Source organism: Pseudophryne corroboree, chromosome 1 (assembly GCF_028390025.1).
Source record: "Pseudophryne corroboree isolate aPseCor3 chromosome 1, aPseCor3.hap2, whole genome shotgun sequence".
In the NCBI taxonomy this organism is placed as follows: Eukaryota; Metazoa; Chordata; class Amphibia; order Anura; family Myobatrachidae; genus Pseudophryne; species Pseudophryne corroboree.
This window is the reverse complement of record NC_086444.1, coordinates 376,481,156-376,507,909: the sequence shown is the minus strand read 5'-3', so window position 1 is coordinate 376,507,909 and position 26,754 is coordinate 376,481,156. Positions and strand designations below refer to the sequence as shown.

At 44.6% G+C, this 26,754-nt stretch overlaps 1 protein-coding gene across 10 annotated transcripts in view; it reads right to left on the bottom strand.

Moving 5' to 3' along the window:
- Positions 1-26,754, bottom strand: part of MSI1 (musashi RNA binding protein 1) — a 335,031-nt gene that overhangs the window by 66,147 nt on the left and 242,130 nt on the right. For 5 of the 10 annotated variants that reach the window (XM_063913129.1, XM_063913127.1, XM_063913125.1 and 2 more), the window contains 6 exons: positions 15,553-15,593; positions 15,201-15,282; positions 15,032-15,116; positions 6,665-6,706; positions 5,959-6,051; positions 4,195-4,243 (listed from right to left, as the gene is read on the bottom strand). In XM_063913129.1, coding sequence (XP_063769199.1) covers positions 4,195-4,243; positions 5,959-6,051; positions 6,665-6,706; positions 15,032-15,116; positions 15,201-15,282; positions 15,553-15,589 — 388 coding nt within the window. In that variant the 5' untranslated portion in view covers positions 15,590-15,593. Of the gene's footprint in view, positions 1-4,194; positions 4,244-5,958; positions 6,052-6,664; positions 6,707-14,543; positions 14,578-15,031; positions 15,117-15,200; positions 15,283-15,552; positions 15,594-17,233; positions 17,342-26,754 lie in introns of those variants that run through there. The other 5 variants (XM_063913121.1, XM_063913122.1, XM_063913123.1 and 2 more) reach the window with 2 other exon arrangements.

Here is a 26,754-nt window from a genome sequence, read left to right as displayed (position 1 = left end):
CAATCCCAGAAAGCCGGGAAATTGGGAAGTATCATGGAGTAACCACACCATGACCTTTTCACATAGAGCAGATAGAATGCCTACAGATACAGAGCTTGTACGCCACATAGCCAGTAGAGGAAAATCTTTCCGGTATAGATACACCTTAGGAAATAGGATTACTAGAGTTGGAGAAGTATCACCAGGATACTGTGCACATATCGTACAACCTGATACGTGCATTAAGCAGATGGAAGAATTAGGGCTAGGAGATTTCACCTGGAAGGTGTGTAATATGGTAATGTCTTTCTCCGTCCCATATGTTCTCCCCGATGATGCATATTTCATATGCGGGAGAAAGGCGTACAAGTGGCTTGCCCCAAACTCTGAAGGATTGTGTTATATTGGAAAAGTATTGCCTGAAGTGATGACTGTAACACATGATAAAATGAAAGACATACATCGTGGTGCCCAAGCTCCTTATACTCACACCCATTACGAGCACGTTGTTAAAAGGCACCTGATAGAGAAGACAGAGCATCCGGCCTCTGATCTAATAAGTGAATCCACCGGGATTCAATTCTTAATCGCGTTAGATTTCACCCGCACCGCTAGAGGAGTGCTAAATTATAAATACATATCGGCGCTCGCAAATTTGTTAGATAATATCACTGAAATGTATGATGACACGTTTAGATATACTGAAAGGGAACTTCAAGCTTATAAAACAGAACTGGTGCAGTATAGAATGGTTCTTAATTACCTCACAGCAGTGACAGGCGGATACTGTGTTACATTAGCAACACAGTACGGCGTGAAGTGTTGCACGTATATCACGAATAGCACCGAGGATCCGGTCGAGGTCATAGACCAAAAGATGGACGATATTCTCCAATTGAAGTGGGAATTTCGCCGAAAACACAATCTCACTCTTGCTGCTGTAGGTAATGAGCTGACTGGTTGGGTGTCATGGTTGAACCCGCGAAATTGGTTCTCCGGTTTGGGAGACTGGGCTCAAGGAGTCATAATGGATGTTGGGAAGTTTCTACTATGTATCTTAGGTGTCGTTATATCGATTGGATTGATATTTAGATGCGGGCAGGCTTTAATGAGGTGCAAACAAAGTACCAGAGTGATGAGTTTGAGGAGTGAGGAAACTGTAATTAACCTGGATTTGATTTACGACCCAACGATAGAAACAATGATGTGATGAAAATGCGATTTCTACGGTCCGTTTCTTTCACCTGTTTTTCTGGTTTTTCTCCAAGATAACAAGACCCCCTTGGACGAGGAAGTTGATGAGACGCTATACAGACAACGGATAGACCAAAGAAGAAGTTTTGACCACTTGAGATATGGACACTTGATGAACTTTGCCATGGATCCCCAGTTTCCCTAGAATTCTTAAAATTACGCTAGCCCAACATTTTTTGTAAATCTAATGGCATTGACAAAGCTTATTGCTCACGCTTAATGAGCAAAACAGCGCAAAGAAGACGACTTTCAACTGATACCGAACAAAACTTCAACCGACAGATGTACATTAACCTGACATAGAATACCACCGCATTTACCGTAATTATGTCTTTTCTTCATTTCTACAACCCTCAGGTAATGACACACATAGTATAGGGAATACAGGCACAGATATCAGCAATCACATATTCCCCCATTCATGTATCATCAACTGAAATGTGCTCCCCATTTTGTTCAAAATCTGAAAAGAGCTCGGTAAAGTTTGACAGCCCATCCACAGACCTGTACCACGGGATAAGAAGGAATTCAAATGTATACTTCGCAATACCTCGAAGCTTGATTTACAACACGTACGGCACGATGATACATGACCCCCCAAACATGGACTCATACACACATGCTTCTGCTATCACACTAGGTCATACCTTCTTCACACCTACTCCTCTCTCCTCCCTCACCCAACCATGGAAATGAATTAACCCCTGACATATATTTTTCTCCTTTTTGAAATGTTTTAGAAGGTGGCAGTTATTATTGACTGCCAAAGGGTGGACTGTCAAAGTCAGAAAAATATCTCTATACACACTGCCATATTTGCACCTCACACTGGTCCGCGCTGCGCATGCGTGCGCTCTCCCGTGAAGGCGCATACCCGCTGTTGCGTGCACCCGCTGGTGCACGGTATGCGTATTTACGGTAAAGTTTGTGTAGTCGTAGCGTGCGACTCAATCGTTACATATTTTTCACAAATAATGTATTTTATAGATCATGGTCCCTTTGATAGATTCTGAAAGTTTGGTTAATATAGAATGTTTATGAACAGAGGAATCCCTCTTTGTTTGATACGAAGGGTCAGATAGGAGTAATACAGTGGTGTTTAGTATCCATCGGAAGAATATTTAATTAGAAATATTCCAGTGTTGGTTTGAAGCAGATCAATCGCTCGTGCGAATAGTTATGGACATAAGAAGTTTATGAACATTTACTTTATTTGCACTTTATTACCCATGCGGCGGGAAACCCAGTTTCCCTCCCACCTGAGCAGTTGGAAATAGTCACAGCCCACCTGTATGAATCAACCTATGACCTTTTGTTATAATGCGAAGCCGAATTCCTGTGTCCAATGAACAATGAGATTGTAGGGACCATTGAATTGTATTGTGTGTGGGGCATAAATAGCAGGCCGACCATATCCAACTGCACTCTCTTCAACGGTTCTCATTGCTGATAATCGGGAGCTGGATATCGAGGCGCATGCGATCGTTCCCCTTGTGCGTAAGTTCTCTCCGTAATCATATTGTCTTACTGTGAGCCATTTCTCTCTCTCCCTCTCTTCTCTTTCTCTCGTATTTTTCCTTGATTAGACTTGAATTGTATTGTATTGTATTTCCCGTGTAATTATCTGGTTAGTTGGTTTATGTTATATTGTAGTGTATGCTTTGTACTGTGATTCCTTTTGCAAGTATAATAGTCATAATACACATAATAGGTTTCGGACCCTAAGCCCAGGTATCTGTGTATTCTTTATAGTGTTAAGTACTCCCTGAGCATCGGTGGCACTCAAGCAGCTTTGTAGTTAATCAGGTTACACAAGGTTGCACTTACACTTTGTCTCTACATTAAGGTTTGCTGTGTATTTCATTGCTAAAGGTATAGATATAAAGGTTTAACGTTGTGAGCGTCTGCATCGCTGGTGATCTCCTCGTGGTCCCGAGCGCTGCTACGCTATAGCGAATCATTACGATAAGTCAACAGCCAATAGTCTGCCTGCCTGCGATCACTTGGCCGTGAGTGAACGTGACGCCTGAGCGTCTCGATCACGGCTAAGCGATCGATACGCAACTTGCGTACCCTTACGGTACTTCTTACGTAGATAGCGTACAGTGTTCTTAGATCTCATAAAGGGTTATATACACGATAAATATTTAGCTTTATCAATTCATACCGGAACCGTCCGCTAAATGTACGTCTGTTAACTTTATATCAGCCCCATATCCATTTTGCGCCAGAAATAACGTTCTTTGTCTGCAGTACTTGAATCTCATATAAGTAAATTGCACTATAAAAGTAAGTGCTATATCCGTATGTGTTTTACCTGCTATCCAGAGAATGCCTCAAAGGTTCCAGCAACTTCCATCACAAAATACAGATACTTCCAAGCAGATCTACTCGTTTCACAAAAAAACCCCTCTGCATTTGTGTACAAGTAGGCGTATGATATTATATACAGCTTTTGTGTTTGTAAATTAGTGTGTGGGTACACAATAAATACATCACGACCCCATGCCCCTCCCCATACATGTAAATCTGTTGGGAGGATTATTATGTGTGAACTGCCATCTGCACTGCATAACACCCTCTGTGATCTGGCAACTGGACCCAACCATCAAATGAGTGGATCTGCCTATGTGTGGTCAGCATTATATAACCACAACAACACGACTTCTAGTGGTGTAGTCAGAATAATGCAGCTCTGAGCCAGTTATCAGGAACAGCTGCAGGCAGCCGAGGGAGGATGGACAGGTATTCAGTGTCAGGAAGGAAAGGAACAATGAAGCTGTGTCCATATCTGCAGCCAGACCCTGCACGGAGCACATGGTGAACACTTATCCTCAGCAACTTGCAAACATTTATGTACATACAGACCTCTGCAAAGAGGATTATCAGATCCCCAGCAACATATCTGTGGAAATATATTGCCAGAAAATGGCTAAAAGCTCTTACATAAAAACTACTTACCTCTGTGTCTGTTTGTTGTTTTATCAAACATTAACATGGCATCATCAACCTGTAGAAGAGAAAGGGCAGAGTGGTAATCAGCCGTTGGTGCTTTTTTATTATCTCTTGGTGGTAAAGATGTGTGAGAGAGGAAAAAGCTAATACAGGGTAAATGAAATGATAACTAAACGGTGCAGATGAGTAAAAATGACACAGGTGAAAGGCGTAGGGCAAGGCATGCAGGCACATGGGAGAACTGAAACACTGTACAGTGCAGAGAATAAGGAAACCGGAGGCCTGCAGGGAAGAGTAGGGAGAAGAAAAAAATGAAATGGGGCCACACAGGGACTTCACAATGAGGGGAACACAGAGAACTGAATTGTATGAGGTACACAGGGAACTTAGGGGAGAAAGCGGGAGTGCAAAGCAGTGAGGGCCGATATGGGATTCTGTGTGTTCTGTTAGTTTCAGGCTTTAAGATCTATGAGATATTTATTTACTCATCAGGTCAAACAGTTTCTTTCCTTTCAAACAAAACCGTTTGGTTCCCTGGAGAATCAGCGGCTCTGGGAGCCCTGTCCTGTTACTATGACTGCAGCTTAGTATGTCCTGAGCCGCAGGGGAGAGGGAAAGAGGCAAAAGCTTTTGTTTGCAACTGAAAAGATGGGGGAGGGGAGAGGGCCCCACCAGATATCAGGGGGAGAGAGTGTGAAACACAGGGAAAAACTGAGAGGTAGAAAAGTGTAACAAAAGAGAAAGTGGGAAAGAAGAAATAAAGTAAAAGAAGGAAATAATCAGATACACTAAATGAATGAGATGCAGTACTCTAAAACCAGTAATGATTTCTTTTTTTGGAACTGTGATGATTGTACAGGTGAACCACTTAACCATTGTCTATTTGGAGCAATAAAGTGTGTCTCTGTCAAATGTGTGTCGTGTATAGTTCATCCCCCACTAACCACACTGTGGTAGATAATCTGCAGTAGATGGGAGAGAAATCCGAGTCATCCAGTGATCTCTCCAACCTCCTAATTAAATTGGGATCTAATCGCCTTATAACAAGGCTTGTTCGTCAGTGTCTGTGAGGGGTTTATAATGGGGGAGGGCTATCCTCAGGTGTCACGCTTAGGAGAGAGAATGCTGTTATACTTTATATTAATCTGATTACCACTACAGACTTACAAGTTTTAATATGTTTGGGCTATCTAGCAATTCCCCTGCTCTACAACACATCAAAGCAACCCACCACCAACCCTGCCCCCTCCCCTGCCAAAAAAAGGGGCAAACTAACTAGAAATGGGTATTGCACTATTCCAGTAATCCCTCAAAATACAGACTTCTTTTGAAATCTCACCACGTGCTGACTAGCGACTTACTGACGCGGATGAGAATGCTTCTCCAGCTGTCATGGAGACAGATACCACAGGCCTCCAATGTTGTGCTTCATCATGATGAGTTACATTCAGCTAATTACAAAACTGGTCTGATGATAACTCATGTCAGAAACCTGAGTGCTCTTCTTCTTTATTTAAAAAGTTTACTAAATCCCATCTCTTCATCTCTTAACAATAACAGAACATGGCTGGTGATGCTTCCTTTGCGACCTCCACCATTTTTAGAATACTGACACAAATAGCTGGGAGTTCTGCCTTCACCGTTGGTGCTGCTTGGAACTGTTCATAGCAGGGGAGATCTGACAAAGCGGCTTTAAAGCTTTTAACCCCTTTAAGTCTTTATTAAACATACCACATAAAACAGAGCTGGCCCTCTATAAAAGCAACTTACCTTTCCAAACTGCTCAAAATATTGTTTTACATCCTCAACAGTTGTATTCACTGATAGTCCGCCCACAAAAATCTTCTTTGTCCTAGTCACCATCTGTAATTATTAAGAAGAGTCATGTGACACCTCCAGAGAACAGACTGACCAGGGTACTATATTATAGACAGACATGAACACAGGTACCGGTCCTGCACATGATAGACTTATGTTGTGTGGCAGGTGTAAAGACACTATTCTCCTGGCAAAACCCTTACACTCTGCCTTCAGTGGAACAGAGAGACTAAATCTTTAAGGTACTTGCTAGAAGCCATAGAAAGACACACAAGATGTAAGATCGTCAGACAGAATCAATCACAGCAACAAACAAATATAAGCCTTTTTTTGAGGGTCTCCCAGCTGCCCCTAATTACCCTTGCGGTAAGCTTGCCGGCTCTGACACCAAGATGCCGTCTGTCAACAAACTACTTAAGGGAATTAACCCAGTTCTGCCGGTGTTGCAGGGCCCAATTCTGATCCACCTGCTAGTTACTGGACATAAGCCGATTTCTTTCCAATAGTTACATCTCCCTCCCAACCCTCTCCCTGCTGCTTTAACAGATTTTACCAACCTTACTATTCCCACTAGAATCTTTGCAGGAATATTTTAGAAGACACTCTTTTACTTGCTTTACAGAAAGCCCATGTTGCAGAACCTCTTTCAGAAACTCACCTTGGGTTGGGCTCTACGAGGAAATGCTACTTTTGGATCAATCTGAAAGAAATAATATTATAATAATTTTACACTCCCAAACAGCTGTAAGAATCATAAAGAGAGAACAAAGAGTACTAAGTAAATAACAGAAACTAATACCTAGGAAACTGCTTAGTAAAAGACAAATATTAAAGCCTACTGTAAGCCCAGCGAATAGAAATGAAGAGAAACATGACCCATAGAGTAACATAGACACCACAACAAACAAAAAGACCCTGCAGTAAAAATATACATCCAATAAATCTGTCATGTAAGACAAAACACTAGCCTAGGAACCTATTGCATAGCTAGTGACATATGAAGGACAGAAACATAGGGATTTGATTCTTTATCTGAAGAGTAACACACAGAGCAATATACATACTGTAAGAACCTGATTTAGAACCTATGTATACCTAACAAAAATACATTACACCATAATCCCTCACTTATTGATGACAAATGAGTTTTTGAAACTCATGGAAAATAATACAGGAGCATAAAGACAGAACTACCAGGACCCCGAGGGAAAAAGTCAGAAAATTTAAGAATCTGAGAGCAACAGTGGAATCCTGCATGTAACATAAACGAAACAGCAACAACAACAAAAACACAGCAAAGTCCATACAGATTTACATCTATGTAACATATGCAAAACTGTATTACACTGTATAGAAGTAGTGACATTGCTTCTTCAGAAAAACATTACTAGTAATGAAGACTATATATATGTGCAAATATATTTAATTTCCTGCCAATTTCGCATGGTATACTTTACAGGTGCACACATACATCCCAGTTGATGAAAACACACTTGTAAAAGGCAGAAGCTCTTTTATTTGCGAGTTTGCTGATGTCCTTGAAAAGCAGACTATGAAATACAACATTAAAACTTCCATAGAAAATCAACTCTACTAGCATTTTAGGACCACACCTGGCTTCATTCTTTCAGTTTCTACATTTCTGCTTGATTTTAGCCCCATATACATCAAGAATGAATCATGAGTGTAAGGAAAACCGATACTCTTTATTACAGACTAGTTAGCAGCCCGTCAACATGATGGAACAACATTGTCAGCGCCCCGAAAGGAGCAATAATTGAATTGCTGAGTCAGGCGCTATCTAGTGGCCACCCGGCACCAAAACAAGTGAATTCCCCTCACAGAGGTGAGGAGCAGCGTTAGTCTGTTATTATATAGGATGCCACTATTGAAGACTTTCAATATATTGCTTGAAGTGAGTTTAGAAATATTTATTTCCGCTAAAAGGCAACAATTAAAAATACAAAATGCATTTAATTAAAAAAACATAGGACGAGGCCTGGTTTACACCACCTTTACCATGCACCACCTACAGGGAGAAACATACTGTGCATCAGCTCATGCACCTAGTATACCTCTTTAAATATCCACCATTGATAGGTTGTTTAAAAAATGCTGTCACATAAAAACAGTTTCCACACTTCAGTGCAAAACTAGGTATGCTCTTGTCTACAATCCATGCACAAGATGAAACGCCTCCACTCACCCAGCTCCTACCCTCTCCAAAAGTGCACCTTTTGCAGCATTTTTGTATACGCAGACCATCCTGCCTTGTATATCCATGCGGACTGCCATCAAATCGTAGGCACTAATTGCCACATGACATCACAAGAGTACTAATTCTGCAAATTTGGACTTTTTGCATGGATGTAAATGAGACTTTATGAGAGGTATTCAATTCTTATCACCCCCTTCCACACCCGTTCTGTTTCTGCTGACAGGAGTGGTATAATCATTTCAGGTCACTACACCTGGGGTTGCGAGGGCACCCAACTTTTTATGCAGCTAAACCTGATTACTATGGGTACAATATGCGTGATAACAGGGATCACTTTAGAAAGGAGATTGGGTGTGATATATCATTTGAATACCACCCTATGAGTGCTAATTACCAACACTGCTCAAAGCTACACAAAAAGAGCATACCAATCAATCAATCAATCAATCTTGTGTCCAAGGAAGACAATAAAGACAAATATCTAGTTGCTGTTTGTAAAGGGGAGTACACACGGAGAGATCCGTGCTTAAATTCTAAGCAATCTGACTAGATTTCTTAGAAATTAAGCACGGATCTCTCCATGTGTAAGGTGCCGGCGACAGCGATGCGTGGTCCCGCGCGTCGCTATCGCAGGCTCTAGATTTGGCATGCATGCATGCCAAATCTAGTGAGAACGCTCAATTCTCCGCTGGGTGAAATGAACGGCCCCCCCTCGCCCCCCCCACGCTCAGCACTCATCGCACTGAGTGCTGAGTGGTCTGTGCTAGATCGCTCAGCACACATCTCCCCCGTGTGTACGGAGCTTTAGAGTAGACTGCACCGTGCACCTCTGAGCAGTTTTAGTAACTCCTCCATATCAAGCATTTAAAAAGAAAGATTGCAAAATTACAAAACTCTTGTCATGTTGCTTCATTATACCAAGTTATACAGTTTTAAAACCTGTATCTCAGGGAAGACAACTTGGCCTGGTCCTATGTCAATGCGGTGCACAGTAATTATGTCACAGGTTGTCATGACAACTGTAAACAGTGTTTCTAGGAGTACTGCTCATTTCATAATTTATGTCAGAAGAAGAGAGTTTTGAAGCGAGGATGGTTGTACTTAATATTACAGTATGTCTTTCAGTGCAGTTTTCTCATAAACATTTATTATAGGCCCTCCACACTGGCAGATAACAGTGAAAGATATGAACAATCTTGTTCATATCTTTCAGTGTGTAGGCACCAACGATGAACGATGCTCGGCCCCACGCTCATTCATCGTTGGTTCCGGCTCGTTTAAACATGCATGCCAATATGGACAATCTCATCCATATTAGCATGCAGTGCTATGGAGCCGGGTGATGGGGGGAGTGAAGAAACGTCACTCCCCCCCCCCATACGCCCACCAGGTTGCCCGTATCGGCCGTCGGGCACCTTGGCGGCACACCGTGCAGTGTGTAAGGTTCTGCTGTACAGGACTAATACAGGGTTAGTAAATATACATTCTGGCAGACTTGCACATTCTGAAGACTTATAAATTCTGAAATGGCTGTAGGTGGACTAATAAACTGAATGGCTCTTTTATTATATGAGTATTACCAACAGGACATTAGATCTGTAGGGATGTCAGACTAAGGGTCAGGTTTGGCAGAGAGTATGCAGCCTTCGCAGAGTAATCATGAACTGGAGAATGTTTCTGCTTCTGAGCATCAAGGAAAAGAAATCAAAACAGGAGATAGAATATCCCAACAATACCCCTTTGTCATGACATTCCTCTGTGTTATGTCAGCAAAGGCCAGGAAGATGCTATTAACTGAGAGAGCTGCATCTCTGAGCAGGAGGGAATGCACCAATTTCACATCACTACAGACAAGTCAGTATTGTTACAGGTAAATGGTGCAGACACCTGTAGCATTCAGTAGCAGGGGGAGAGAATAGACAGTCAGAGACAGCACAAGAGTGTATTCGGAAACACAGAGTTTAAGAAAAGTCTCAGTTCCCACAGGGGTACTATTACACACACATAGTATGTGATAATCTACAGCTTTTTAAAAATGACAAGTGTAAAGTAACAAACCAGCCCCAAGATAACATAGGCTGGAAAAATAGGTTTATCTAAAATATACTTGCCAACTCTCCCTGATTGTCAAGAAAGCTCCCTGATATTGTAGCAATCTCCCTAACTCCCTGAAGAGATTAGAAATCTCCCTGTTTGCACCTTACCTCCATCATGTTACTGTTATTGGGAGAAAATAAATCAGAGCTATATATATGTTCAAATAATGTACGTGTGTATTATATATATATATATATATATATATATATATATATATATATATATGGGATGCGGTCAAGATCCCGCCGGACGGAATCCCGGCGGTCGAAATACCGACACTGGAATCCCGACCGGCACAATCCCGACATATTTTCCCTCCGTGGGTGTCCACGACACCCATAGAGGGAGAATAAATTAGTGTGCCCGCAGCATGGCGAGCGCAGCGAGCCCGCAAGGGGCTGCGTTATGCTCGCCACCCCTGTCGGGATTGTGCTGGTCGGGATTCCGGTGTTGGTATTTCGACCGCCGGGATCCCGTCCAGCGGGATTTCGTACTGATCCTATATATATATATAAATAAAAAAACAATGTAAATCAGTGCCAATTCCTTTTATTGGTTATAAGGCTCAATGATCCCTACAGTGACATGCTTTTCATTTAAGATTTCTTGTGGCCACTAATATGGAACCACATGTGAGTAGAACACAATACATGAACAAGCCAGTGTGTGTTTTTTTTAGCAACAAGTAGATCTTACTAACTGCTCTAGGCTTCATTTACATTTGGATGTAAGTCAATTTTATGACATGGCGTCCACTTGTACCTCACACTCATATGTGTTGCTTTCATAATCTCAAAGAAATGCTTTTTCAAAAGTAGGCAAGTACGATCTAAAACCATTAGTTCCTGATGTATTAAGGGCAGAAATAAGTATACTACAGTATGTACACTTACAAAGCAGAGACATCTGGGTAGGCAAATGCATAACACTAATCTACACTGGGCAATGTGTCAGTAATACATAGAAACATAGAATTTGGCGGCAGATAAGAACCACTTGGCCCATCTTAGTCTGCCCCTTTTTTATCCTTTAGGTAATCTTAACCCTTTTTGAACCTTAATTCTTTGTAAGGATATGCATATGCCTATCCCAAGCATGTTTAAATTGCTCTACAGTCTTAGCCTCTACCACCTCTGATGGGAGGCTATTCCACTTGTCCACTACCCTTTCTGTGAAGTAAGTTTTCCTTAAATTTCCCCTGAACATACCTCCGTCCAGTTTTAGTGTATGTCCACAATACTGTCGTACAATATTAAAATATAGCCATACAGTAATACTGGATGGTAAAAGCATATATTTAAATGAGACCACATTCAATTAGACGGGATCCGGTCTGAAGATCGACAGTGTCTAGGTCGACAATGTTTAGGTCGACCACTATAGGTCGACAGTCACTAGGTCGACATGGATGGAAGGTCGACAGGGTTTCTAGGTCGACATGTGCTAGGTCGACAGGTCTAAAGGTCGACATGAGTTTTTCACATTTTTTGGGGGGGGGATTATTTCATACTTAACGATCCACGTGGACTACGATTGGAACGGTAAAGTGTGCCGAGCGAAGCGGTAGCGGAGCGAAGGCACCATGCCCGAAGCATGGCGAGCGAAGCGAGCCATGCGAGGGGACGCGGTGCACTAATTTGGGATCCCGGTCCTCATGTCGACCTTTAGACCTGTCGACCTAGCACATGTCGACCTAGAAACCCTGTCGACCTTCCATCCATGTCGACCTAGTGACTGTCGACCTATAGTGGTCGACCTAAACATGTCGACCTAGACACTGTCGATTTGATGAACCACACCCCAATTAGACACCAGGAATGCACAAGAAACAAGCTAGAAGGTCATTATAAATATCCTGAAAGCATTTTATTAAACATGGCAACCACATTTCCCAGAAGCAGTCATTCATTATTACAATGCAAAAATGCAGTACAACATGAATCTTTACACACACACCTGTGTATTATATATACTGTACCCACACAGAACCAAGTTACATTATAACTAGAGTTTCAGCTTACTGATCAATATAATGAGCCAAGAAAGGATTCAAGAAATCAACACAAATGGATTCAGCCGCCATGCTAAATACTGACCGGGCAACCTAATCAATACAACCTAAATAAACACTAACTCAAGTAAGAAACTGTTATCTTAGTTAGCTTAAACTAACAATGACAACTAATATATTCAAGCTCATTTCAAAAAATAATCCACCAACCATGTCAGACCTGTTAACTTTATCCTTTACCCCTTAAAGTACAGCGCTAAATTACAGCATTTGGACCCCTTCTGTTTTCAACTGCTCTTTGTATGAAACACACTTGTCCCCTCCCAGGCAACAAAAGAAACTTCCCAACCAAGAACCAGGGGACATCAGCATGAGAGGCACTACTCCCCTCCCCCTGTGTCTGTAGAGACACAGTCCCCAGAGCCACACAGCTCACACTGATAAACAAGCGCCCTCCGACTGGGACACACTGCTCTGACCTGAATGGAAATTGGCTGGGACTACTGAATGGCTTTATAAGTTACATGCTTCAAAATCACTGCCCTTCACTAACAGGAAAAAAAATCAAAAGTTTCTATCTATACAAAAGAGGTGTCATTTTGTGTTTGTTTTATTTACACTACTTTATGGAGTCTTTTCTTATGTGTGTAATTGTGTTTTCTAAAGTACAGTAAAAGAAACCTACAGAAAAGTGAAGCATTTAGACCTGCCATTATAGATTAGTTCTACAGAAACGCACAGATGAGAAGGGCCACTTGTAGCCAAAGGTCATGGAGTGAGTTCTCCAGTGATGAACAGACATATTGATATCCCATAAAAATCCTATTGGTCTTCATGTAGATTTTCTACCTGCAGTAAAGCCCGCGGGAACAGGAGTAATCCTAATGACAGTCTGACGAAAGTTATTCTTGCTGCGTGAAATGTTTTGTACATATTGCACGGTAATGTCCTCTTTCCTGGGATTTCCCTCAAACTGGATGCAATACCTTTCACGATCGTTTAAACATAATGTATGATATAGAGATAATTAAGTTTGTGTACATTTCAGGATAATGTTTGCCCATACCAAATATATAAATATTTTCTCTGCCCTGCGGAAAGTTTATTTAACTGTCGTAAAAGCTGGTATAGCAGTATACTGTCCTTCTGCACATAAAGCCTCGTACTAAATGCCCAAAACATCAAATACCCATCATCAGTAAATACCATTACTGTGTAACACTTGCATTTCCTAAACCTATCTGCTCATATCTTTATCAGTTTTCAGGGCTGTTCGTCTAACAACTGACCACTGATGTATGCTTTCTAACTCAATTTTACTTTCTCAAAAAAATGATGAAAAACAATATTACTCTGCTTTATAATATACGTATCAAGAGCACTCCGTATTTTGCAAAACGTGTCCCAATGCAATCAAAGTAAATTTAGTGATTGATATTGTCAAGTTATATATAATAAAAAAAAAACCTCTGCGGAGACTGAGAAAAATCTAAATTTGAACTGTCATTAGCACATAAAGATCAGCATCTCTTGCGTTCAATCAGGGACTAGCATGGCAGTCCAGCTGTTTATAAGCTGCATCTGTTCGGATACTCAGCAAAAATTGCTAGCTATCATGATAGATGTAGTCTGACAATAGCTGTGGTGCTGAATTCCGCCCATCCCCGAAGTGAACATTCAAGTGAAAAGTAACTACTCAAGAACCAATAATTCATAATCCTTTAACAAAACAACTGGATACATATATCCTTACGTAAAGGTGACTGATGTTCTTCGTTCCTTTTTATTTATCCTGTACTGTATAGCAACAAGTAAATACAGTAAAACTCTTTTGTAGACAAATAACATCAATCCTGTACTGTATAGCAACAAGTAAATACAGTAAAACTCTTTTGTAGACAAATAACATCAATTACTAAAGATTCTTTTATTCTTATTAACAATGTATTTTATGTGACAAAAAGATCTAAAGATCATAAGGCAAACACACAAACATGTAAATCTTAGGAGGAAAAAAAATGATAGAATAAATAACTAAAAAGCTAATAGACATTAATGGATATGTGACAAAAAAGCAGTTGTACAAACTGACGACCTTCTAAGATCTGGTCTCCAGTACTGAACACAGCAGTCTAACTAGGTTCTTTTTAGTGATCTACGATGTGGCATCACTAATGGGAATGACACAACCTATACAACACAGTATCATACCTGCTTTCCCCCATTTGCTGTCTAAATTGCTTGCCTGCTAAACAAAAAAGATACTTTACTTTTCAAACAAATGACGAACAAGTCCGTATTATGTACAGCAGCTGACATCACTGTGTCACTAATGCTGTAGTTGACCTTTCATTTTCGCACGGCTCTACTCAACTAAAGTTTGTGCAAAATGTAAAACATTTATTTTGTCTGTACCCTCATGATTTTAAACAGTTGCAAAACTTCTGGGTGTTCATTTGTCAATTGTTAGTGTACTAAAGGCCGCTGTAATAAACCACTGGAATATTATGTTCTAACTTCTAGAGCTCCATCATTTATACCCCCAAACACATGATATTTAATAACAAGCACTGAAACATTCTAAGCAAAGTCCAAACTGAATAAACCACCTATATTATTCCACTTTACAATAAATAATTCACATTCCCAATACAGTGTCTAACATATTCCTAGTAATCAGCGCAAGATGGTTATCATACCGTCTTTGAGTCCAGCTCATGCCTTGTTTGAGCCAAAACTTTGTCCACTCCGGCCTGGTCCATGAAAGTAACAAATCCAAATCCCCTAATAAACAGCAAATATTAGCAGAATAAAAACAGAGATCTTTACAGTTAACAAGCTAGAAACCAATACTACCCCAAACCTTACCTGGATCTTTTGGTTAATGGATCTCTCATAACAAGACACTCCTTCACATCCCCGAATTGACTGAAATACTCCCGCAGGCCCTCTAGAAACATAAGAGCAGCCAATCACAACCAAGCTAGGCAGACGGATCCCAGAATGCAATAGAAAATCCAATCACATCATGTCCAAGCAAGGGGAGAGGGAGAAAGAGCTGGAGGGAGGGTGCACATAAGAGTGAGGAAGAACAAAAAGGGTGGTGAAGAGAAAGGAGAAAAAAATGAGGGTGAAAAAGTACAGGGGTTCTTAGATATCAGAAACCTTACATTCTGGACCCACGACCTTTCAATCCACTACGTGCAGTGATTCTGCTTACCTTGAGTAGTCTGCCAGCTTAGTCCCCCGATGAACATTTTGCTGCAAAGACAAACAGGAAAAGAAAGAAGCATCAGTAAAGACAAACAAAAGGCAAATGCTCCATAATAATAATAATAATAATAATAATAATTTATATATGCACATATATATTTATATCTCATGGCATAAACAGAAATAGGATAGCCCGATTGTACACAATCTTACAGCGTAAGACGCAGGACACTAGAATAATACTTAAATGAAGGATATATTTAAAACTGTGACCTGGAACAACAAGAGATTGTCCTGATTTGCTATTGCACAGTCGGACAGTTCTAGAGCCTACATACGAGTATGCATTTCTAATAACATCAACAATTTCTGATAAACTATTTACAGTGGTGTTGCGTATGCCACTAAATAAAAATATATACATATTGCCATATATATTCACATTTAATAAAAACTTTACATATACAGTAAGATATTTACTGCATAATGTCCTAAATCCCTATTTGCACCACAAGCACACAATGTACATAAATTACAACCACAGCAAATTAATGAATTTTTTATTTTACAATTAAATTATTTCACAAATGACGTTGATTTGTAATTACAGTTTTTGAGGAAAGACAAAACTTTGCAGTGTCCAATGTAATAATTTTTAGTTTTTTTCTTATTCAGTGTCGTCACAGTCGTGCTCATGCACTTATGTGAAGGCACAAATATTAACTTTTTAATAAAATCACCTATGAAACAAATGAATCTATGCATCGTCCAACAGAACTGAAGTGATAAAGAAGACATCTTGATCTATCTGTGCCATCAACGATGTAGCACAGCAATAGATAGCTGTTATAGACCTGGGAAACTTCTTCATATTCAAAACTTAACAAAGTGACTTGTAATATACGTGCACTAAGCCATCAGGTAACTTAATTGAGACATACAAACTATACTAATGAACACATACTATATCCAGTCCTACAATTATTAGTGTATTCATTTGTAACTGACTATGAAATCCATCACTTGCCTCTAAAGGCTATATTTAATGTATAATGCTTTCCTAAACACATAAATGTAAAAAAAAAAAAAAATACAGAAGAAAACCAAAACAAAACTCAGTGTGTTACTGCTATGGTTAAAGTCTGGAGACAAGATGATCTTTTTATTATAGCAGGTAGAAATAAGTTTCACACTACTCATTCAATAGCCTGCCTAGAGAAAACTGAGGCAGCTAGTGCTAGAGGCAGCAGGGCACCACACTATATTTATATCACAAGTAACCCGTCGTGCAATGTAAGATCTTTTTAAATAGTACACAAACTATAAATTGCTCTTTTCAGAGACAATAATCCAAGTGTCTGATAAACTTTGGCCGAACCAGAGACTCCAGCGACCTGCAACTCAGTCACAGTTAATGCACTTTCTCATCACTGCTCACTCTGCATCTGCTCAAGGTGACCAGGAACACTAGCCAGGATCACAATGGCCCGAACACCCCACCCCTAGCCACAGTGTGGCCCCCTTCCCACTCCTGTACAGGACCCTACACACAGGGCTATGTGGCTCGCAGCAGTCCCGAGGTACCCAGGTACCTCCCCATGGAAGATGCCCTCCTGCAGACCTCCACAGCATAAAGCGCTGGGGAAGGAGGACGGCACATGGCACGGAGGCGAGTTGCTGCTCCTTACCAAGGATCGTGCGCAGAGTCCGGGGGCGACAGTCCGGGCTGGGGCGCTTCTGTCTCCATTCGGTCTCTGGCGGCTCCTGAGAACGGAGGCAGCTCCCGGGACAAGAGGATGGAAGAGGGCGTGGCTACCCGGGCAACTCTCTCCCTGCCGCGCCCACACTGGGAGAGGACATGGTGCTTAGCCTAAAAGGATACGCCCCCCGTGGTTCCGGAGCCCGCCCTGACACCTGCCCCCACTCCCCCCCCCTACTGAGCCAGCTTGCCATTGACTGTCCCTAAAGCCACTGGAAATGCAGTGGGGGTGGGGAGGACATTCCACCCGGACCTTCAAATAATAAAGCGATAACTAAGCATCACAACCGCTATAAAAATAGGGATTGTTAAAATGTCACAGCAGTAACCTACCGCCATGTGTATAGCCAGGCTGCGGTGGTCAGACACTCAAATCAGCAATGTGCACAAGAGGCACGGTATTATATTTGCTATTACTATAAATACAGACAGAACACAGAGAAATACCCATCTAGTTTATTATACGGTGACCCCGCTGCCGTCACTGCAGCATCCCAGAATAACAGAGGATTATAGGTCACTTTACACTGATCCCGGCGCTGTGTAATGGGAGTGAGCGGCAAGTAGACAGTATACAGTCCGCGTCTGATGTAAATGACTATTTCCCGTGTGGCGTTACACTGAGGTACCCCGGACAGTGACTCCCTTGCCATGCACGATGAGATTTTGGCTTATGTTAGTATCTAGCCACTAACGAAAATCAGAACCATCCAATTGGACTCCATCATTTACCTCATGTAACTGATCTGCTTTATATAATGACAGTTTACATATGATGCAGGAAGAGATGTGAGTAGTGACATACAGGTGGATAATAGGCAAACACTATCCAGTACTACTGTAAACACTATCCACCACTGTACCAGAGGATCCAGACCCTGGTTGTGATGCCATTGCATATTCGTGGCTATTTCCCTGAAAGTACCCGCTTATGGGGGTTAGCTGCAAATACTAGGTATCACCTGGACAGGGCAGAATTAAGGGTGGCGGGGTGATGACTTTGTGGGGAGCTGCACTACTAAAATTGCTGCAAGCAACCGCCCCACCCCATTTCCCCTTCCTGGACGGGATCCCTAGAGAGGACAGTGCCAGCAGACCTGGACAAGCTCCCTGGAGAGAACACCGGCACACCTGACCAGCTCCATGGAGAGGACAGCGCCGGAACACCTGGACAAGCTCCCTGGAGAGGACAGAACCAACACACCTGACAAGTTCCCTGGAGAGGACAGAACTGGCACACCTGGACAAGCTCCCTGGAGAGAACACCGGCACATCTGACAAGCTCCCTAGAGAGAACAGCACCTGGACAAGCTCCCTGGAGAGGACAGAACCAGCACACCTGACAAGCTCCCTGAAGAGGACAGAACCGGCACACCTGACAAGCTCCCTGAAGAGGACAGTGCCGGCACACCTGACAAGCTCCCTGGAGAGGAGCTTGTCAAGCTCCCTGAAGAGGACAGAACCGGCACACCTGATAAGTTCCCTGGAGAGGACAGCGCCGGCACACCTGACAAGTTCCCTTTAGAGGACAACGCAGGCACGCCTGACAAGTTCCCTTTAGAGGACAACGCAAGCACACCTGACAAGCTCCCTGAAATGGGACAACGCCAGCACACCTGACAAGCTCCCTGGAACTGGACAATGCCGGCACACCTGACAAGCTCCCTGGAGACGACAGTGCTGGCACACCTGGCAAGCTCTCTGGAGAGAGAGGACAGTGCTGGCACACCTGACAAGCTCCCTGGAGAGGACAGTGCTGACACACCTGACAAGCTCCCTGGAGAGAACACCGGCACACCCGACAAGCTCCATGGAGAGGACAGCGCCGGAACACCTGGACAAGCTCCCTGGAGAGGACAGAACCAGCACACCTGACAAGTTCCCTGGAGAGGACAGAACTGGCACACCTGGACAAGCTCCCTGGAGAGAACACTGGCACACCTGACAAGCTCCATGGAGAGGACAGCGCCGGAACACCTGGACAAGCTCCCTGGAGAGGACAGAACCAGCACACCTGACAAGTTCCCTTGAGAGGACAGAACTGGCACACCTGGACAAGCTCCCTGGAGAGAACACCGGCACACCTGACAAGCTCCCTGGAGAGGACAACGCCGGCACACCTGACAAGTTCCCTTTAGAGGACAACGCAAGCACACCTGACAAGCTCCCTGAAATGGGACAACACCAGCACACCTGACAAGCCCCCTGGAACTGGACAATGCCGGCACACCTGACAAGTTCCCTTTAGAGGACAACGCAAGCACACCTGACAAGCTCCCTGAAACGGGACAACACCAGCACACCTGACAAGCTCCCTGGAGAGGACAGTGCTGACACACCTGACAAGCTCCCTGGAGAGGATGGCGCCAATCTACCTCACAAGCTGCCTGGAGAGAGAGGACAGTGCTGGCACACCTGACAAGCTCCCTGGAGAGGACAGCGCCAACACACCTGACAAGCTGCCTGGAGAGGACAGTGCTGGCACACCTGACAAGCTCCCTGGAGAAGACAACGCTGGCACACCTGACAAGCTCCTTGGAGAAGACAGCGCAGACATATCTGACAAGCACCCTGAAACGGGATAACGCCGGCACACCTGACAAGCTCCCTGGAGAGAACAACGCCGGCACACCTGACAAGCTCACTGGAACAGGATAACGCTGGCACACCTGACAAGCTCCCTGGAGAGGACTGCGCCGACCTACATGACAAGCTCCCTGGAGAGAGAGGACAGTGCTGGCACACCTGACAAGCTCCCTGGAGAGGACAGTGCAGGCACACCTGACAAGCTGCCTGGAGAGGACAGTGCTGGCACACCTGACAAGCTCCCTGGAGAGAGAGGACAGTGCTGGCACACCTGACAAGCTGCCTGGAGAGGACAGTGCTGGCACACCTGACAAGCTGCCTGGAGAGGACAGTGCTGGCACACCTGACAAGCTCCCTGGAGAGAGAGGACAGTGCTGGCACACCTGACAAGCTGCCTGGAGAGGACAGTGCTGGCACACCTGACAAGCTGCCTGTAGAGGACACTGCTGGCACACCTGACAAGCTCCTTGGAGAGAGAGGACAGTGCTGGCACACCTGACAAGCTCCCTGGAGAAGACAACGCCGGCACACCTGACAAGCTCCCTGGAGAAGACAGCGTCGACACATCTGACAGGCTCCCTGAAACGGGACAACGCCGGCACCCCTTACAAGCTCCCTGGAACAGGACAACGCTGGCACACCTGACAAGCTCCCTGGAACAGGACAACGCTGGCACACCTGACAAGCTCCCTGGAACAGGACAACGCTGGCATACCTGACAAGCTCCCTGGAACAGGACAACGCTGGCACACCTGACAAGCTCCCTGGAGAGGACAACGCCAGCACACCTGGACGGGTTACCTGGAGAGGATAGCGTCATAGCTTACTCCGTAGACAGCGCCAGAGCAGCACAGGCGGGCGTCTTATGGTCAGCGTCTAGGGGATTTCTCTGCAGTATCCAGTGAGAGTGATTGCCGCTGGAGGACTACTCCATAGCAAACAGCTGTGTGTGGGGACCCCGGGACGTCAGCCCCTGTCGCCCGTCCCTTAATCCGGCCCTGGACCTGGATGTATGAAGGAGGGACCGCAGCAGATATCAATGGTTTTTATGGGGAATGTGAAGCTGTCAGATTTACTAATATTCAGAATGCAAATCATCCCTGTTATTGCCCCCCGCAGATACCGTCATTTGAAAATGTTGGTCGCCCATTGTAGTCTACGAGCTACACATCGACCCCCAGGAACCTCCCCGGAAGTGGACTCTGTGCTTGCGCGGTTATGCTGACCACGCACGCGCAGCAACCCTGGCAGTCCTTACAGCACATCGCAGGGACGGGCTCCGAAAGGCCTTGCCTGTGCTTGTTAATACATCCGCTCGATGTGATTGCATATTCAAATGTGATCCTGGGTGGTAAGATCACGTCCAGATCACACTGACTATGCGATCTATGATAAATGAGCCCCTAAGTGACGTGTGGTGAAGTAAATGGCTGGGAAGGCATGGCTAGTATCAGAGCCAGCTTTGCACACAATATATGGGCCCAAGGGTGCATGTGGGCATTATACAAAGGTGCAGCAGTATATACTAGAGATGAGCGGATTCGGTTTTACTCGGTTTTACTCGGTATATACTGCTGGAAATTTAGTGAGTATTGATCAGAGATGTGCAGACAAGGTAGGCCTCCCCTGTCAGAGACTTTTTACTCCAGCTTATTGACTATAAAATGATACAAAGAAAATATTTATAATATATTCTTTGTATTTTTCATATCATTTTTATAGTCACAACATTGAGTATACTTGAGAGGGGTGTGGTATGTTAGGTAGATTAGACTTATGTCGACAATGTCTAGGCCGACCACTATTGGTCGACTAAGTAGGTCGACATGGTTTCTAGGTCGACAGGGACTCTAGGTTGACATGTAGTAGGTCGACATGAGTTTTTTTGCTACTTTTTTTGTGTCGTTTTCTCCGTACAGTGACCGGGAACCCCAATTGGTGCACCGTGCCCCCGCGCATCTTTGGGCAAGGTTCCTCGCTCCGCTACCGCTGCGCTTGGCACAGGTTACCGTTCCCAATTGTATCCACGTGGATCATAAAGTATGGAAAAGTTAAAATGGAAAAAAAAGGTAAAAAAACTCATGTCGACCTTTTGTCATGTCGACATAGTTCCTTTCGATCTACTTACTGTCGACCAATAGTGGTCGACCTAGACAAAGTCGACCTACTTACTGTTGACCTAACGACCGGATCTCACTTATGTGATAGGAAAGGGTTTAACTCACCTCACTGTATGTCACAGTCACACACACACACACACACACACACACACACACACACACACACACACACACACACACACACACACACACATATATAATGTTTTCTCACACACCTGGCAAGTATGACGCCCGCGGCAGCTGTGATGCTCCGGGAGGAGTAGTGTATAGTATTTTTCTTTCAATTTTGTGTCTTATTCGCATCACAAATGTAGCGAAACAGTGTACTAGACACATTGGGTTGAGGCTTAGGGTCTAATTCAGACCTGATTGCAAAAGCAAAATCTTTCTCTAATGGGCAAAACCATGGAGGTCATTCCAAGTCGTTCGCTCGGAAAATTTCTTCGCATCGCAGCGTTTTTCCGCTTAGTGCGCATGCGCAATGTCCGCACTGCGACTGCGCCAAGTAAATTTGCTATGAAGTTTGGATTTTTACTCACCGCTTTTTCTTCGCTCAGGCGATCGTAGTGTGATTGACAGGAAATGGGTGTTACTGGGCGGAAACAGGCCGTTTTATGGGCGTGTGGGAAAAAACGCTACCGTTTCCGGAAAAAACGCGGGAGTGGCTGGAGAAACGGAGGAGTGTCTGGGCGAACGCTGGGTGTGTTTGTGACGTCAAACCAGGAGCGATAAGCACTGAACTGATCGCAGATGCCGAGTAAGTCTGAAGCTACTCTGAAACTGCTACGAGATGTGTAATCGCAATATTGCGAATCTTTCGTTCGCAATTTTAAGAAGCTAAGATTCACTCCCAGTAGGCGGCGGCTTAGCGTGTGCAATACTGCTAAAATCGCCTTGCGAGCGAACAACTCGGAATGAGGGCCCATGTGCACTGCAGGTGTGGCAGATATAACATCTGCAGAGAGAGTTAGATTTGGGTGGGTTATTTTGTTTCTGTGCAGGGTAAATACTGGCTGCTTTATTTTTACACTGCAATTTAGATTTCTGTTTGAACACACCCACCCTCTCTGCACGTTATATCTGCCTCCCCTGCAGTGCACATGGTTTTGCCCAACTGCTAACAAAGTTCCTGCTGCGATCAACTCAGAATTACCCCCATGGTTTTGCCCATTAGAGAAAAAGTTTGCTGTTGCGATCAGGTCTGAAATAGGCCCTTTATCCCACAGAAATTTGTTTTAAACACGTACAAAGTTGCATATGAAGCACAACGGAACTTTCAGGAAGAAAAAGCTGCATCAGAATATTTCTTACACAGATTCAGACTCTTTCACACACAAATGTATATGTACTGCACATCAAACTGATCAGTGTAATCTAGCAAAGTGGTTCTGTCTCTCCCAGTTTTATTTATGTGGATAAGACCAGGGCTGGTGCAAGGTTTCTTGCGCCCTAGGCAAAGCTTCAGCCTAGTGCCCTCTAACCTGCAAACCCCACCACCTTTCGAAAGGAAGATGCAGGTGGCCACTAGTACCCCTTTTACACCTACGAGCACGGGTCGCAGCCGGGAGCCTGACACGGGAGCTGCCCCCTGCTGCGACCCGTGCTCGGTCCCTTTCCCATCAGCAGTCACAACCCGGCATATGCCGGGTTGGTGACGCTTCTAGCTACACGGCAGGGGCGGCGCAGGGAGATCACATGATCTCCCAGCGCCGCCCATCCATACAGTGTAAACGGGAGCCGTGTCGCATCGACACGGCTCCCGTTTACACTACACCCTACCCGGATCATTCCCGTGTCCTACCCAGGTAAATAGCCGGGTAGGATTCACGGGTCACTTGATCCGGGTTTACCCTTTTCCACTTGCCAAAAACACGGGTAAATGCGCGCCCCCGTGCATTTACCCGTGTTTTTTGAGCTAGTGGAAAAGGGGTATAGGTTGGCTGGAGTGAATTGCATCATTATACATATATAAAGGGACAACACTCAAGGACTGTTAAAGTGAAAAAATAAGAATTTACTCACCGGTAATTCTATTTCTCGTAGTCCGTAGTGGATGCTGGGTACTCCGTAAGGACCATGGGGAATAGACGGGCTCCGCAGGAGACTGGGCACTCTAAAAGAAAGATTAGGTACTATCTGGTGTGCACTGGCTCCTCCCTCTATGCCCCTCCTCCAGACCTCAGTTAGGGAAACTGTGCCCGGAAGAGCTGACACTACAAGGAAAGGATTTGGAATCCAGGGTAAGACTCATACCAGCCACACCAATCACACCGTACAACTCGTGATAACTATACCCATTTAACAGTATGAATAACAACTGAGCCTCACTGAACAGATGGCTCATAACAATAACCCTTTAGTTAAGCAATAACTATATACAAGTATTGCAGACAATCCGCACTTGGGACGGGCTCCCAGCATCCACTACGGACTACGAGAAATAGAATTACCGGTGAGTAAATTCTTATTTTCTCTGACGTCCTAGTGGATGCTGGGTACTCCGTAAGGACCATGGGGATTATACCAAAGCTCCCAAACGGGCGGGAGAGTGCGGATGACTCTGCAGCACCGAATGAGCAAACTCAAGGTCCTCCTCAGCCAGGGTATCAAACTTGTAGAATTTTGCAAACGTGTTTGACCCCGACCAGGTAGCAGCTCGGCAAAGTTGTAATGCCGAGACCCCTTGGGCAGCCGCCCAAGAAGAGCCCCCTTCCTCGTGGAATGGGCTTTTACTGATTTAGGATGCGGCAGTCCAGCCGCAGAATGTGCAAGGTGAATCGTGCTACAGATCCAGCGAGCAATAGTCTGCTTAGAAGCAGGAGCACCCAGCTTGTTGGGTGCATGCAGGAGAAACAGTGAGTCAGTATTTTCTGACTCTAGCCGTCCTGGAAACATAGATTTTCAGGGCCCGGACTACATCCAGCAACTTGGAAGCCTCCAAGTCCCGAGTAGCAGCAGGCACCACAATAGGTTGGTTCAAATGAAACGCTGATACCACCTTAGGGAGAAATTGGGGACGAGTCCTCAATTCTGCCCTGTTTCTATGGAAGATCAGATAAGGGCTTTCACACGACAAAGCCGCCAATTCTGACACACGCCTAGCCGAAGCCAAGGCCAAATATATATATATATATATATGACCACTTTCCACATGAGATACTTTAACTCCACGTTCTGGCTCAAAACAATGTGATTTTAGGAAATCCAACACTACGTTGAGATCCCAAGGTGCCACTGGAGGCACAAAAAGGGGTCTGAATATGCAGCACTCCCTTAACAACGTCTGAACTTCAGGCAGGGTCTTTCCTAGCCTTGAACAGCGTAGGAATCACTTCATCTGGAACGCCCTTTTCCGTTAGGATCCGGCGTTCAACCGCCAAGCCTTCAAACGCAGCCGCGGTAAGTCTTGGAACAGACAGGGCCCCTGCAGTAACAGGTCCTGTCTGAGAGACAGAGGCCATGGGTCCTCCGAGATCATTTCTTGTAGTTCCGGGTACCAAGTTCTTCTTGGCCAATCCGGAACTACGGGTATAGTTCTTACTCCTCTCTTACTTACTATCCTCAGTACCTAGGGTATGAGAGGAAGAGGAGGGAACACATAAACCGACTGGTACACCCACGGTGTCACTAGTGCGTCCACAGCTATCGCCTGAGGGTCTCTTGACCTGGCGCAATACTATTTTAGCTTTTGTTGAGGCGGGACGCCATCATGTCCACCTGTGGCCATTCCCAACGGTTCACAATCTGCGTGAAGACTTCTGGATGAAGTCCCCACTCTCCCGGGTGGAGGTCGTGCCTGCTGAGGAAGTCTGCTTCCTAGTTTTCCACACCCGGAATGAACACTGCTGACAGTGTTAGCACGTGATACTCCGCCCATCGGAGAATCCTTGTGGCTTCTGCCAACGCCATCCTGCTTCTTGTGCCGCCTTGTCGGTTTACATGGGCGACAGCCGTGATGTTGTCTGACTGAATCAGCACCGGCTGGTTTTGAAGCAGGGGTTCTGCTTGCCTTAGGGCATTGTAAATGGCCCTTAGGTCCAGAATATTTATGTGTAGGGAAGTCTCCTGACTCGACCATTGTCCTTGGAAGTTTCTTCCCTGAGTGACTGTTCCCCAACCTCGGAGGCTTGCATCCGTGGTCACCAGGACCCAGTCCTGAATGCCGAATCTGCGGCCCTCGAGAAGATGAGCACTCTGCAGCCACCACAGCAGAGACACCCTGGCCCTCGGGGACAGGGTGATCAGCCGATGCATCTGAAGATGCGATCCTCACTTGTTTAACAGGTCCCACTGAAAGTTCCTTGCAAGGAACCTGCCGAAGGGAATTGCTTCGAAAGAAGCTACCATCTTTTCCAGGATTCGCGTGCAATGATACACCGACACCTGTTTTGGTTGCAGGAGGTCTCTGACCAGAGATGACAACTCCTTGGCCTTCTCCTCCGGGAGAAACACCTTCTACTGTTCTGTGTCCAGAAACACGCCCAATATCAGCAGACGCGTCGTAGGAACCAGCTGCGACTTTGGGATATTCAGAATCCAGCCGTGCTGTTGTAGCACTTCCTGAGATAGTGCTACTCCGATCAATGACTGCTCCTTGGACCTCGCCTTTATAAGGAGATCGTCCAAGTACGGGATAATTATAACTCCCTTCTTTCGAAGGAGTATCATCATTTTGGCCATTACCTTGGAACACACCCTCGGTGCCGTGGACAGACCAAACGGCAACGTCTGGAATTGGTAATGG